Below are 13,749 nucleotides of genomic sequence, written 5' to 3'. Positions count from 1 at the left end.
TTAAGCTGCTTTTGAAAGGCCTCCTGGAGAGATTTCATTTCTTCCCTAGTTGAAAACACAAAACACAAACTTCATCCCAAGAGCCCATTAAGAATTCACTTATCAGCTTCAAGAACAGATTTTTTTTTTTTTTAATTATAAGAGTAACTGACAGATGTGCTGTATATGCTAGGTGTTTTACTAATAGAATTAAAAAAAAATGAACTCATGAACTACAGTGATGGTGCCAGACAAAAATTGTCTGATGGAATTTGGCTACACTTTACATTCACCAAATAGTTTGTTGTACAGAACATCTACCAGTGTGTACTTTCTAGGAAAAGAGATTTGCACAATAAAGTCAAGGTAATTGGGCTTCTGAAAATATATCGGACTGAAGCGACATAGTTATCAAGGACAACTTCAAAAAATGTTATAAGAACATTTTATAATAAAATTCAATTTTCACATGTCTCTTGCTAGAAAGAAAAAACAGAAAGTCAGTAGAATATTCTGGCATAAAAATGGACGAGAAAAAACAAGGTAATAGTTTGGACTGGGCATTATTTGAGTCAAAACATTTTTGCATTTCAGATGCAATCACAGAATTTCTTCCAAGTGATTGCATCAAGCTGTGCTCCTCTGCTGGTGATCTCCATCTACCCACACACGACACATTTTGGAGCTGTCACACAGTACAAGACTGGCATATTTCAGAACGTCTGTAGAGAGTTTTCAGAGCTGTTTCTTGCAATAATCTTTCATGACAAAGGAGCAACGCAGAACTGAGCTGACGTTCAGCTGGTAATTTAACTCAAAGAAAATTAATCTGTGGAAAGCACCTCAACTACCACAACAGAATTTGTTAGCTGCTGGATCAATTTTTTGTTAGTTCAGGACTCTATTACTACAGCAATTTGGACAATGCTAGGTTGAAACATACTGATTTGAAATAGAGATCGAGCAGCATGGAACCAGTGCACCATCAGCACAAATCAACTCCCTTATTGTACTAAAGTAATCATTCTGAAATACTGATGTTTCAAGCAGCTCTTCACACTCTATTCCTTCTTGGCATAGAGGGCAACGCCTCCTTCCCTCCTTCCTTGTCTGTCCCTTCTGAGCAGTTTTTGGCCATCAATAGCACACTCCAATCATGGGAATCATCCCACCAGGTTTTGGTGATAGAAACTGCACCGTGGTTTTCCAGTAGTATGGTAGCTTCCAAAAGCTCTATGGTATTTTTTTTATGGCTCCAACTTGCTTTTTATTGAAGAACGGAAGGTTCTCGTCACAAGCTTTCTTGCACTGCCATACATGCTTCTACTAAATACATAAAATATCAGCAATAAGAGGGCCGAGGGATTTAAGTCATGCATTTCTAATAGTGAAGGAACTAAACACTGTAGTTTATGTGTGGTGTTCTCCAGAGGAAAGTATGAGATATAGATGCATCCATTATATAATATTGTTCGAAATAAAGTGATCTCTATGCTAGTTATGCTTACTTGTGATTGAAGTTACATTAATGACATGATTTACTGGTCCAAAATCCAATGACTAAGTGGGTCACAGAGCTGAACAATGACAGAAAGTTTCATACCTAAATCTTCCTGAGAAATTCAAAATCCTTTTCCTTAGCAGGTATCTCCACGCAGCATTTTTAATGTCTGTCCAGTATCAGCGCACATGTCATTTGTTTCAAGTTCTTTTCACAATATAGAGTTCCTTGCCTTTATCTTACTGTTAATGTTATGATCAGCAGAATCCAGACTACATGACTGTCTAAAATTTAAGGCAAAAGGAAAGGTGGCATTTTCTAATTGCTTTCATTCCAGAAAGTGAAAGAAAAGGGAGGAGGTATTCTTACCTTTGCTTTTGGCCTAGTTCCAGAAGTTTCTGCACATCACTTCTGGCTGATGCTTCATCGTTTTTCAAAGACTGATAGCAAAGCAAGAAATCAGTTACTAAAGACATCATCAGTATTACTCAGTAATAAAATGATTGACTGGGCACTCTTTTGTAACATGGAGAAAGTGTTCTATAGTGCACAGTACACATTGATTAGAAGGAGAGAATTCTGCAGTATGGAAAAATGTAGCACAGCATACTACAGTATAGTGCTGAGACACAGTACCTGTATTGTATGAAAAGTATAAAAGATGCTACTCGATATATTTTTCCCACTTAACTTACATCAATATGATGAAAAATACCCAACGTTGGGAGAACACTGTTCTTTAAAACGGCATGCAATACCGAAACTCTCAGCTGAAAATGAGTCTTTACTAGACCAGCATGCTGTATCAGGTAGATAGGCATGCTCTTAAGGAATCATCTGATCGTTTCAATACTTTGGATGCAGAGTATTGGCTCTCTAATTTTTGCTCTGAGGAGCAGATTTGATCTCAGAGTTAATTTGGCCAATGTCCTTTCAGCCAATCTACGATACCCAGAAAACCCCCTCAGTTAGAAGTAGAGGTATCTCAACTCTGAATGGCTGGCTGGCAGCTCTTCTAACACAGTTTGTCAGTTAAACTTGTAAAGTAATCCCCTGCAGTAAATCCAGATTGCATGTAAACTGGGTGAAGTGAGCAGCTACGCTAAGCTGCGTATACGCAGCTTAAGAGCAAAGAGGAAGCCTACAGCAGGAAAGGAAATCCTTCCTTAGTAGCTGCCAGGATAAATGCAGCTGTCGATAAATAAGCTGTCAACTAATACGGCTTATTCTTTTCTGCTTCTTCTTTTGTTCTACTGTATTTTTTTTTCACATTTCCTTCCTCTCTTCTGTTTTATTTTGAATAAATGGACAAAGAGCCCAACTCGTTTGGACTACACTTCCCTTGAAAACAACAGTTTTAGTGCAAGATCAAAAGAAGAACTTTATGAAATCAGCAATAACAACAGATTTTTTTTTTCCCTCTCACGAAATAGACACTAGTATGAAAAACCCAAGTAATTCTAAGCCAAAGGAACCCAGACATAACCTTACCTGGAGATTTACTTTAATTCCCTCAAGTTCTTTGGAAGTTTTCAACAGCTGATGAAGAATATTGCTTCTTTCCTTAAAGACTTCTTTTAGTTGTCTCTCTAATTCTTCATAGCCCTGTCTAACATAGAAAACAAAAGCATGAGATTCTCCTAAAACATTCCTCTGTGTGCTTCAGAACAGTATTAGTTTACTCAAATTTAATTAATTACAACTGTACAATATCTAGATTCTAAATTGGAATGTGGGATGGTCTCGCTACATAACAACTTGTTTTCTCCTAATATAGGTAAACAGATGAGTTGAATGCCAAACTGATACATCTAAGTATACAAATTCAAATGAAACATCAGCAATGGTGAACTGTTTGTGATGAACAAGAGACAGAATGGGTATATTTAACATGGATGACAATATACAGAGTAACAAGTATCTGCCAAACAAAAAAATAAGTTTTCCAAGGACAGAAGAATTCAAACTGAGATTTAATACTTTCTGTACCTAATAGATACCAAGTTCAACTGTCAGCAAAATATTGCATTCTCTTGGTACTTTTTGTTTCTGTTACTCTCTCCATTTGTGAATAAAATTTATTTTGCAAGAAATGGTCACTTCATACCACTTATGATATGTTCATCTACAAAAGAAAATGAAAAACTGGTCTTGTTGGAAACCTATTAGAATGACTTCATGAATGCATAGGGTAAAGATCACGTACAGCGATAAAGTCAGGACTTGGTCGTATGTAACCTAAGCAGTAACTAGACAGCACTCACAGTGGTTATCCTTGACATACAGAACTAATGACACAGAAATAAATCATCCAGTGCAGAACACTGATGCATCACTTACAAGAAAATTCATATGCCAAGAATTCGAAACTCCCACAGTTTACATAGCAGTGTACTGTTACATGAATTAAATGACATAACAATACAGTAGTTCTCACTTTAAATTGATAATGAGCAAAAGCCAAGCAGGAATTTGTTCCTGCCAAGGTATTAAGGCTGTTTCATTAAGGTCACCACGTCCATCCCTTCTTAAGCAGCACAACATGTTTATTAGCCTTTTGCCACTGAATTGTCATATTTTTGTTTAAAGTTAAACACTGCATTAAAAAATCTGTCCAAGTGGTAACACAGCCTTAAATAAAAATGAAATTAATTAGGGTACTTTCCTTGTTTTTAAATTAAATTTACTTTAAGTATGTATGCACTGATTTTCCTTTGTTTTATATGTTATGACAACATGCATCATGGAGGACACAAAAAGCTAACACAGTTGCCAGTTATCTAAAAGCTAAACCCTCTGAATTGTTAGAACAAAACAAAACAAATACATAAGCCATAACTATATTAGAGCTGTATCATTAGATCCACATTAGATCCACAAAGGTTTTTAATTGTGGACAAGCTTAACTCTGCCACCAAACTTTGACTCTTTGCACTGTGTCCTGGAGCAGTGTGCACGTATCTGAAGACAGTAAAATACCACTCTGCATTTGCATGATAACCAAATAATCCTTAAATTAACCTAGGTATAGGTCATGACCTCACTTTCTACTTTGAAATATGATAAACTCTGATGCCAATTTTGTACTATGGGACAATTTGGGTGGAAGTTGACTCAGATGTGAGATATCATACCACATCATAAAAACTAAAAAATCCTAGTGACTTTCTGACATCTTCTAATACTCAAAAAACATCAAGATTTCCTACTCCTTTTTCAGTATAATTATATGTGGGCAAATCAAATTTAAACCCATTCCTAGGATTTCCACTGTGTGATTACATACATACTAAATCTGTTCTCCAAATATTAGGTCACATCAGTTACACCCGTCTGCAAAAATAAGTGCCATTATCAGCATACACATCTGGGAATGGAGCAAATTCATTTTCAGAAGTTTTAAGATCTACATTACAAAGCAGAACAATTCAGCAATACTTTGCACTTTCAGGTCTTCAGTAACTGCATGCTGCTTTGCTTATACCTTCAGTCTATTGACTTGTTGTAAGTTAGAGTCCCAATATAATTTGTTCTTGGGGAATAATATTCCCTGATAGTATTAAGCTTAGTCAGTTATTTGGCTTTTCCACTGCTCTTATTGACAGAAAAGAGCATAGTATAGGAAATGTTTCAAAAGATCCTCGTTTTCAGTGTGGGGAAAAATCCCTCATAATTCCATTTCTGCATCACTCCACTTCTGTTATTTCCTTAAACTTTGTAAATTCAGCTTTTAGTCTTTAGAATAAAGATTGAGGTTTTCCCTGAATAATATATACAACACAGGACAAAGGAAAACTGATTTTGTTTTCCGACTAAACAACTATGCTTACAAAGCCTATCTGAGAAACACAACTTCTATAAAGATTTCAATTACTGATGGTACAGAAGTTTCTCATTGCACTCAGTGATATTTAAAACCCAATGTCCATAGTTTGTACACAACATATTTGTTTGTAATGTTCCACCCCTTCCTACCGAGAATCATGAATAAATACTTTGCCTAGGCTTGGTTTAATGGCAGTTCAAATAAAATCACTTAGTTAATATTTACACCTCTTCTAAAAAAGCTTAAGCATCCTATGTATTCTAAGGGCAATAGCCCACAGAAATGCAGCACGATGCATTTTATTGGGTTCCACACAACTAGCAGACAGAGAATCAGCCTTTACCATCTATTTCCTCTGACTTGTTATTGCATTCATTGTAAATCAAGCAAAACAACCTGGCTTCTTTCACAGACACTGGGCTGTACACGATCAACAACCCACCAGGGAAAGCACAAAAGTGCCAGTTCCCACCAAAGGAGAAAAAAAAAAAAAGAAAGACTTCTGAATATTTGTAGTCAGCTTAGAAATAGTGCCTCGTGAAGGCAGCAAGTTGACTTGTCATGTAATAACTTGATAATGACAGTGATGACCCACAGGAAAAAAATAACAAAGGACGAAACCCTGTGACTGATTCCACACTAAAGTAACTCCTCCTTCCAAACACAGGTGGGACAAGCCTTTTTATTTCTTCAATTCATCAATCAGTAGACAATTTACCTAGAGCAACGCATCCTTATTGAATTCATACAGCTGTAATAACAAACAGGCACTTAAATCTTCTGTAATTTATAAAATTCTTCACAACTATTCAAACATAGACTGCAGGAAAGAAGAAAAGAAAAAACATCTCCTTATAACGAATAATTAACCTGCTCAGCAATTCTGCCAGCAGTTCTGCCCCTTCACGTTCTGTCCACCCTGATACAGTGGCACCAGAAGAACAAGCAGGATTAACAGAAGCAATTGTACAGTTCATTTTTATGCCAGGAAGGACAACTGTGATCATTTTAAAATTAAATTTTTCTTTATAGTATCAAGTCGCCTTTAACTTTGGTCAATCCACTGTGAAAAGAGATCATCCCAAAATACTATTGTCTTGTGTTCTTGTGCAAAACACAGGATAATGCATTCTGCAATACTGCTGATCACTTATTATACGTCAGACTTGATTCTTGTGAATCCAGAAAGTAGCGTTCTGTACAAAATCCACATTCTTATAAAGCTGTGCTTTACTGGAGACCTCTGTTCTGTTGAGAACACTTGAATTTGCTGCTGCTATAACGTTCATTTTTCTGGATTTAAATTTTTCAAATGTGCTACGTTTCTATTTCATATACAACCAAATACTAAATCAAAGAGCACTGCTCATTAGGATCACACACTGACAAAGGAAAACTGCTCTACCATAATATCCCTTCTTTGGTGTTTCAATGGATTACGATCATCAAATCATTGGGTTCTTTCCTTTCCAAGAGGAAAATACTGCTGTACATGCTAAGCATCGAGTGATACTCCCACAGTAGAGAACATAGATTACATAAAGACTAACAGCACAAAAAAAAATTGGAGTTCAAAAGATATAGTAGCAGTAGAGAATAAATATGAAGTTCTGAAGTTCAGGCTGAAATATAAACAAGAGACAAACACCTCAACAGCTCAAAAGAAGCAGCAAGTCCTCACTAAGCAATTAAGAGAGATAAATGAACACTTCAACATCTACTGCTGCATCTCCAACTCTTTAACAACAAAACACTGAGAGGTCTGCTTTCAGCACAGGCTACAGGAGGGAAACCAGGAATAACCAAGTGCACATTTTGTGAATGCAAATCACCAAGAATAGCCCTTCCCACTTGGGAAGCTGAGAACTGCAGTTCCAAAAAGATGCTCGCTTCTGAAACATTGTAGAGAAATGCAGAAAAGAACAAGCTAAGTAGATTTTTAAAAGTGTAGATGCAAAATAAATGAAAGGGACGCAAAATTAAAACAATTTCTTTATTTAACTCGTTCCAAAACAATGTGTATCATAATATATTGCCAAAATGTATGTGTCAGAGACACATTCCTCATTTGAACAATAAAAAATTACATATAAACAAGTGTACGTAGAAATCATTGCATCATGTAAATGGTACCTACTTTGTGGCTCTCCTTTTGACACACAACATATAAAATAATGTATATTTCATACACATAAAAAGAAGATTCTTCCAATATTTCTTAACAACTGATATTGCCATTAGAACGACTAAAGCCACATTGATTTTTCCCTTTATGAAGTCTGTGTGATGTTATATTTGTACTGATAAGTTTAATAAAATATATCTGCTTAATAAAAATTGCCTGTGATATTTGCAGCTTGCTGATTCATTGGTAATGTATCTCAAAAAACGGAATCATGTGTGAACAAACTGACTAATGGGTAACATGAGAGAACAGATAAGCAAAACGTAAACCTGAAGAATGAAAGCGTTCATTTCTTCTTCCTTTTGTATTTCTCTTCTACGGCAAATCTTTATTTCCAAAAAGTTGCATATAAACTTTTCTGTTTAAGATATAAGTCCTAATTTATTATGAATTACTTATCTCCATGTTGTCCATCCATTCTGAAACCAATCTTACTAGTACATAGGTGAGATTTGAAGCATCCCTTAGTGAAATATTTTAAGATTTTTTTTAACACTACTATCTCAGAAAACAGCTGAAGTCTATGACAAAGCATTCTGCCACTTTGCTCCCTTCTTTCCACTAGTGTTCCCACTTGTCTTACTTGTGGAGTAGGCGCATCCAGAACAAGTACCACAGTTGAAGCTACACATGCACCCACTCCACATCTCTGGATGAGATGTTGCTTGTGTGTTGGGCACAGCTGAGATTGAGTGGTGTCAGTACAAGCCTACAGACATATAGAATCATTAATGTTGGAAAGACCTCTAAGATCATCAAGTCCAACCATTCACCTACCACCAATGCTGCCCGCTGACCACATTCTTCAGTGCAATGTCCACACTTTGCCTGAACACCTCTAGGGATTGTGACTCCACCACTCTCTGGGCAGTCTGTGCCAGCCCCCAACCCTTCCTTCTGAGAAGAAATGCTTTCTATCAACCCTACACAACACCATGTACAGTTTCCAGCAGACTGAGGTACCATTCTGTTGTCATAAGCTAAACCACAGCCTATACCAGGTCTCATCACACCTCATTCTTGTTTGCTTGCCACACACACTCAACTCTTGTCCAAAGCAAGTTCATGATGCTTCTGCGACAAGGAATGAGAACATGAAGAACGTGCATGAATATACTGTACTGACAGTTGGATGCAGTCCATATCAGCTTCATCATTAAATGAACAGCAGAAGGGCATCACCACCTTTACAACTTCTCCCTTGACTTTTTAGAGAGGCTGTGAGAACTGCAAGCATCTGAGAAGTTTTTCGAAGCCCACAGCATAAATTATATTGCTAAGCATTTCAAAGTGCAATTACAAATGTTCCTGACAGCTTTGACTGTGATCTTTTGAATTATTTAAAAATACTTATTTTCTAAATATATCATAATGAGAAGTACATAGGGAAGGGGGGAGAGGGGGAACAGCTGCTAAGAAGTCCTTGTGGATTACTGAAATAGATTTTTTTTTTTCTCTTAGCTGTGTATAGATACAGATATACAGATATATACATACACACACATATACAGAAAAGATACACAGAAAGCAAATGCATCTCACTTCCTTCAGACTTCCCTTCTCTCAGAAAGCAACCCTTACCCCAACATACGCCTCCATCAGCAGCCAGCACCTGATACGTCTTGTAGATGAAACAAAATGTACCTCTTACCCTCACAATAAAGTTATTATTTTTTATCAGGCTCCCAGTGATATAAGCCCTTCTTCAGCTACACCAAGAGCTAGGTGAACTGCACTTTCTCAGAGATTTCTAATTGTCACAGAACAGCTGTGAACGTACACACGTTTCTCCTCTGATTCCCTATCTGCTTTGAATCACACTTTTCACTGTAAAGATTTTCCAAATCAACAGAAGGAAATGCCACAGAGCAAAGTTCTTTGTCAGTGCACTTTGTGAAATCAAAGGTTTGTTTTAGAGGATGACAAATGAACATGTCTGCAATTCACCATGTGTGCAAACTAAGGAGACTTGGTTGATTAGTGGCCATCGTTTCTCTCCCAGAAAAAAAGCACTCAGCCTATTTTTGCTCAGTCAGATATGAATTCATGCAACTGCCTGCATACATAAGTTTAATATGACATTCACACACACAAAAATAAATAAATACAGGAAGGTTGCATCATCTTTGTGACCCTCAGTCATATAAACTCAAATACAAATATGGAATATTGGAATCAATGAGTTCTAGCACTACTACAGCAGTTCTGCAATGATGTAAATTTATACTTCTCCTGCTGGATTTCCCAAATTATCGGTGTACTAATAGAAATGCACTATTTTCCAGTCTACAAGTGACACAGTTAAATTTGCTGAAACTCACGAGATATCCACTTTCATACTTTCATTCAGACGATCTTTCCCCATATATAATTAACATAATAAAAATATTTCAATTCAAAAGCTGTTAAGGAATTAAAATTTGAACAACTCTAGGCACAACTCAAAATCCTCTTCTCTAGTTTTTCACTCAAGAAAGATGAAGGTCATAGGAATACTATGTCCAGCTAGCCGACACGTTCTCTTCTTTCTTAAAACATTACTCCTGTGCACTATTGCGCAAGGTTAGAGTAAAAAAAAAAAAAAGCACTTAGACATCAGCTCAGTAATTTATATCATTAGTTTGACCCTACACTCAACTTCTTAGCCTTGAGAGAGCTAAAATGTTGATCACTGTTCTGGAAAGAGACAACCAAGCTTTTCAGCTATTTCTGGACCTCAAATAATGCTGCGAGAGGTGTGGAAAAAAATCATATCCTCCCCAGGTGGTATCACTCAGCTTGACACACCTTTCCTGCTGCACTTGGTTGGAGTACTGACTGACACTCTGCCAGTGAGAAACAGCCAAGCTTTAGCAGAGATTAACTGCAAATTCCCACAATTGGAGTGAGCAGCAGTCAGCCTTTCAGGAGGCTGAAAGGAGGCACTTCTGTTTGATGCTACAGTTCCCAAGAGGTTTAGAAAAGGAGTACAATCTATAGAATCCAGCAGCAATTTGAGGGGTTTATTAATTTAACTTTTACCTGAAGTGGAGTTTTCTCAAGGGGAATTACAATATGTGATAACTCACTAAGGACAAGTCCACATTTTGCCTTGTGGTATTCACATCCAAATACGTAAATAAATAAAATATGAATGAAGGACTATAATTATACTGAATTATTAGCTGGTATAACTAGCTAGAAGAGTTTATTAGTTACTTCCAGAGGGAAAGTTGCATTTAACACAACCTAGTTCATTATTTGTGCTAACACCAAGATCTGATGTACTGACTTCCTGATAATTCCACTACTCATCCTTCACTCCCTCCCTAGTGAGCAGTTCACTCCTTGAACAAAACCAGAACAGCTGTTTTCAAAGCAATTGGTCCTTCCAGCTGGAACACCTCTTCACATTAAACCAAGAAAAAAAATCCTCTGTCCGTACTGCATTCATATTTATATCTAAAAACACATCCAGTCTCCTTTCTCTTGAGGAACAAATCAGAAACACTTGAAATCTTGAAAAACAAACAAACAAACAAACACAATTATTTGCTAGTTACATGCACTATTCATTACCATAGTGTCAATGTAGCCTTATATTTATTTCACTGGCTTCAGAGAAAGCAGGAGGAATGTAGAGACTTAATCATATATTTATATTACCCTATTGGGAGAATTAGAAAAACATGCCTGTACAGAGTTACACTTTCCTGCGTAGCTCAGAAATAAGAAATGATGTTGTGGTAAAAGAGTTTGGACTACCATGCTTCAAACTCCCATTTCACACCTCCATTTATGCTGCAAGCAACACCTGGCACTATTCTACATTACTATTATACATACGAAGAATATCTACTATTATACATACGAAGAGATGCAGAATTAGGAGGCACTGTACTCATGAGCTCAAAAAAGGCTCAAAAAATGAACAAAACTTGAAGAGACCTGTTGTTAAAGATTTACTCTGAGCCAAAAATGTCTGTATTGTCTGTTCCTTGTTTCTGTTGCTAGACTTCACTGATATCCACATTTTTCAGGAATTAATACACTTACCTTTAACAGCATATTTATGACACAGTTTAATTACTGAAAGCTGTTATTAAGAACAAAGAACTGAAGTGCAATAATAGCAAAGACTGCATGCTCCATAACCACAGCCCAGACATCAGTACGCAGGAGATCTGAGGTCATACTTTCAATTAATTTAGCTTTCATCTCAGATAATAATGTCACTTAGCCAGATCTTAGATCACCCAGAGGCGACACAGCAAATCTTGGCATTGTTTGCTGATGTTACTTATGCTCTGCAGAGAGTTAAGTATTCGTGATGGTAGGATCCCATCTTTTATGTAGATTTTTTTTTTATTATACCCAGATTTTGGAGAATCAGAATTGCTCCATACTGAAGATGTTAGACCTGACCAAGGAGGGGCCTTTGGGAATGACTCTAAACAATCCGGAATTCTTTAAATCTGCTTCAGTTATGGAATACCTCCAGCAGCTGGGAAAGCATCTCCAGCTTCACAGGGAAATATAGCTCTCTCCAAAAAACTAAAAGGAAATGTTTAGGCTCAAAAGGCACTGTTTCATGCTCAGATCTGCAAGATAGAAAGCATTCTGCTTTGTTTCATTAATTTATGGCTACAGGAGAGTAACATTAGAAACTGAGGTCTGTTGTAAAAATCAGCAATTTAGATTTTTGTGTAGCTCAGTAAGTTATCAAGTGATAATTTACATCACATTGAATGACTCTTTCATATATGGTTGCTTGGAGAACTTCTCCAAGATCATTTACACGGGATATAAATTGACATTACAGAAAGATTTCTTCAGGGAAGGAAAGGCTGCCACTGATTCTGTCATGAATATTCCACTCCTAGCAACATATAACCATTTTAAAATACACAGTACAAAAGGCATTCACTAGCATTCATTTCTAACTCTTTCAAAGTACCCTTGTCTTGCATCATAGAATCATAAAATGGCCTGGTTTGAAAGGAACCTCAAAGACCATCTAGTCCCAACTCCCTGCTATGTGCAGGTCACCAACCAGCAGCCCAGGCTGCCCAGAGCCACATCCAGCCTGGCCTTGAATGCCTCCAGGGATGGGGCATCCACAACCTCCTTGGGCACCTTGTTTCAGTGGGTCACCACCCTGTGAGTGAAAAACTTCCCCTTTATATCTAACCTAAATCTCTCTGTCTTAGTTTCAAACCATTCCCCCTCGTCCTATCACTATCAACCCATGCTGATGCAGTTGTTCCCCCTCCTCTTTCTACACTCACTTCAAGTACTGAAAGGCCATCACACATCCAAGGATTAGAGAAGGGGTGAGGGAGAACACTGTGTACAGAATGCTTTCTGTAAAGAAGTAATTTCTATTTTAGCTTCAAGCTTAGTTCTTCCCCCATGTTACAACCTTTTCATTACAGCTGTATTCAGAAAGTTTATGTGCTTCCCTGAGAGATCTCTGAATAGTTCCCCACTGCCAGTTTCCAAGGATATGGTAAATTCTCATCCCTTATCGTTCAACTACAGTCTGTTTTTCCAAGTCTAGTATAAAGTTTATATTTGCAAGTGTTTTTACACTACTATTTTTATGCAGCCAAACTGAGGAAATGATGATCACTGAACCCTAGGTTCTCAAAATCTGATGTCTAACTCATCATTCACAGCTCATTTTCTTTTGCGTAGGATGAAGCAGCCTGTGAAACTAGGGATCTTCAGCAAAAGTGGTTCAGATAAAAAGGAAAAAAAAAAGGTAAGATTTATAGTTCTTACCCAGTTCCTTTTGAGGGGACAGGGAACAAACCTGTATTTTCCACTTGCGTTTCTAGCCCAAGACAAGATCAGTACCTAGTTAACTGAAACTCCCTGAGAACCGCATCTTCCTCTTCCTATATATAATCCTATGTAATAATATATATATATTTCCTGCAAAATTTAACTGCCATGGCTGTCAAAATCCATTTCTGGCTTCAACCGTGAAGCCAACTGTGTCAGCAAAGCCCACTCACAGCACTTTCCCATCCTCCTCTTTCCAGATGCTTTCTCTGAAATCTGTAGCCTGCCAAGTGGTAAGAAAGGCATCTCATTCAAACTGCAGGGAACGAGACACAGAGAGCATCACTCCAAGGCCTGAGGGCCTTTCTGCAGCTACTTGCTTCACACACCAGTGAAGCAGAACTGTCAATACCCAGGCAAATCCCTTGTGTGAAAACAGCAAGATGAGCCCTCATTTTAAAAACAATGCAAAGTCTGGCTCTTTTTAGCAAA

At 37.3% G+C, this 13,749-nt stretch overlaps 1 protein-coding gene across 2 annotated transcripts in view; it reads right to left on the bottom strand.

The window, feature by feature from the left end:
* Positions 1-4: 4 nt before the first annotated feature.
* The window catches only part of LUZP2 (leucine zipper protein 2), a 61,482-nt gene continuing 47,737 nt past the window's right edge, over positions 5-13,749 (bottom strand). The window contains exons 3-5 of one of the 2 annotated variants that reach the window (XR_006181098.1): positions 2,972-3,089; positions 1,850-1,920; positions 5-45 (exon numbers count right to left, since the gene is read on the bottom strand). Coding sequence is in view for 1 of the 2 variants with exons in the window: in XM_042882731.1 (XP_042738665.1) it covers positions 1,692-1,764; positions 1,850-1,920; positions 2,972-3,089 (262 nt within the window). In the remaining variant the exon portion in view is untranslated. Of the gene's footprint in view, positions 46-1,676; positions 1,765-1,849; positions 1,921-2,971; positions 3,090-13,749 lie in introns of those variants that run through there. The other variant, XM_042882731.1, reaches the window with a different exon arrangement.

The sequence above is a fragment of the Lagopus leucura genome, unplaced genomic scaffold (genome assembly GCF_019238085.1).
Source record: "Lagopus leucura isolate 7727_CA_CO unplaced genomic scaffold, USGS_WTPT01 Super-Scaffold_100035, whole genome shotgun sequence".
In the NCBI taxonomy this organism is placed as follows: Eukaryota; Metazoa; Chordata; class Aves; order Galliformes; family Phasianidae; genus Lagopus; species Lagopus leucura.
This window is presented reverse-complemented; position numbering and strand designations above follow the sequence as displayed.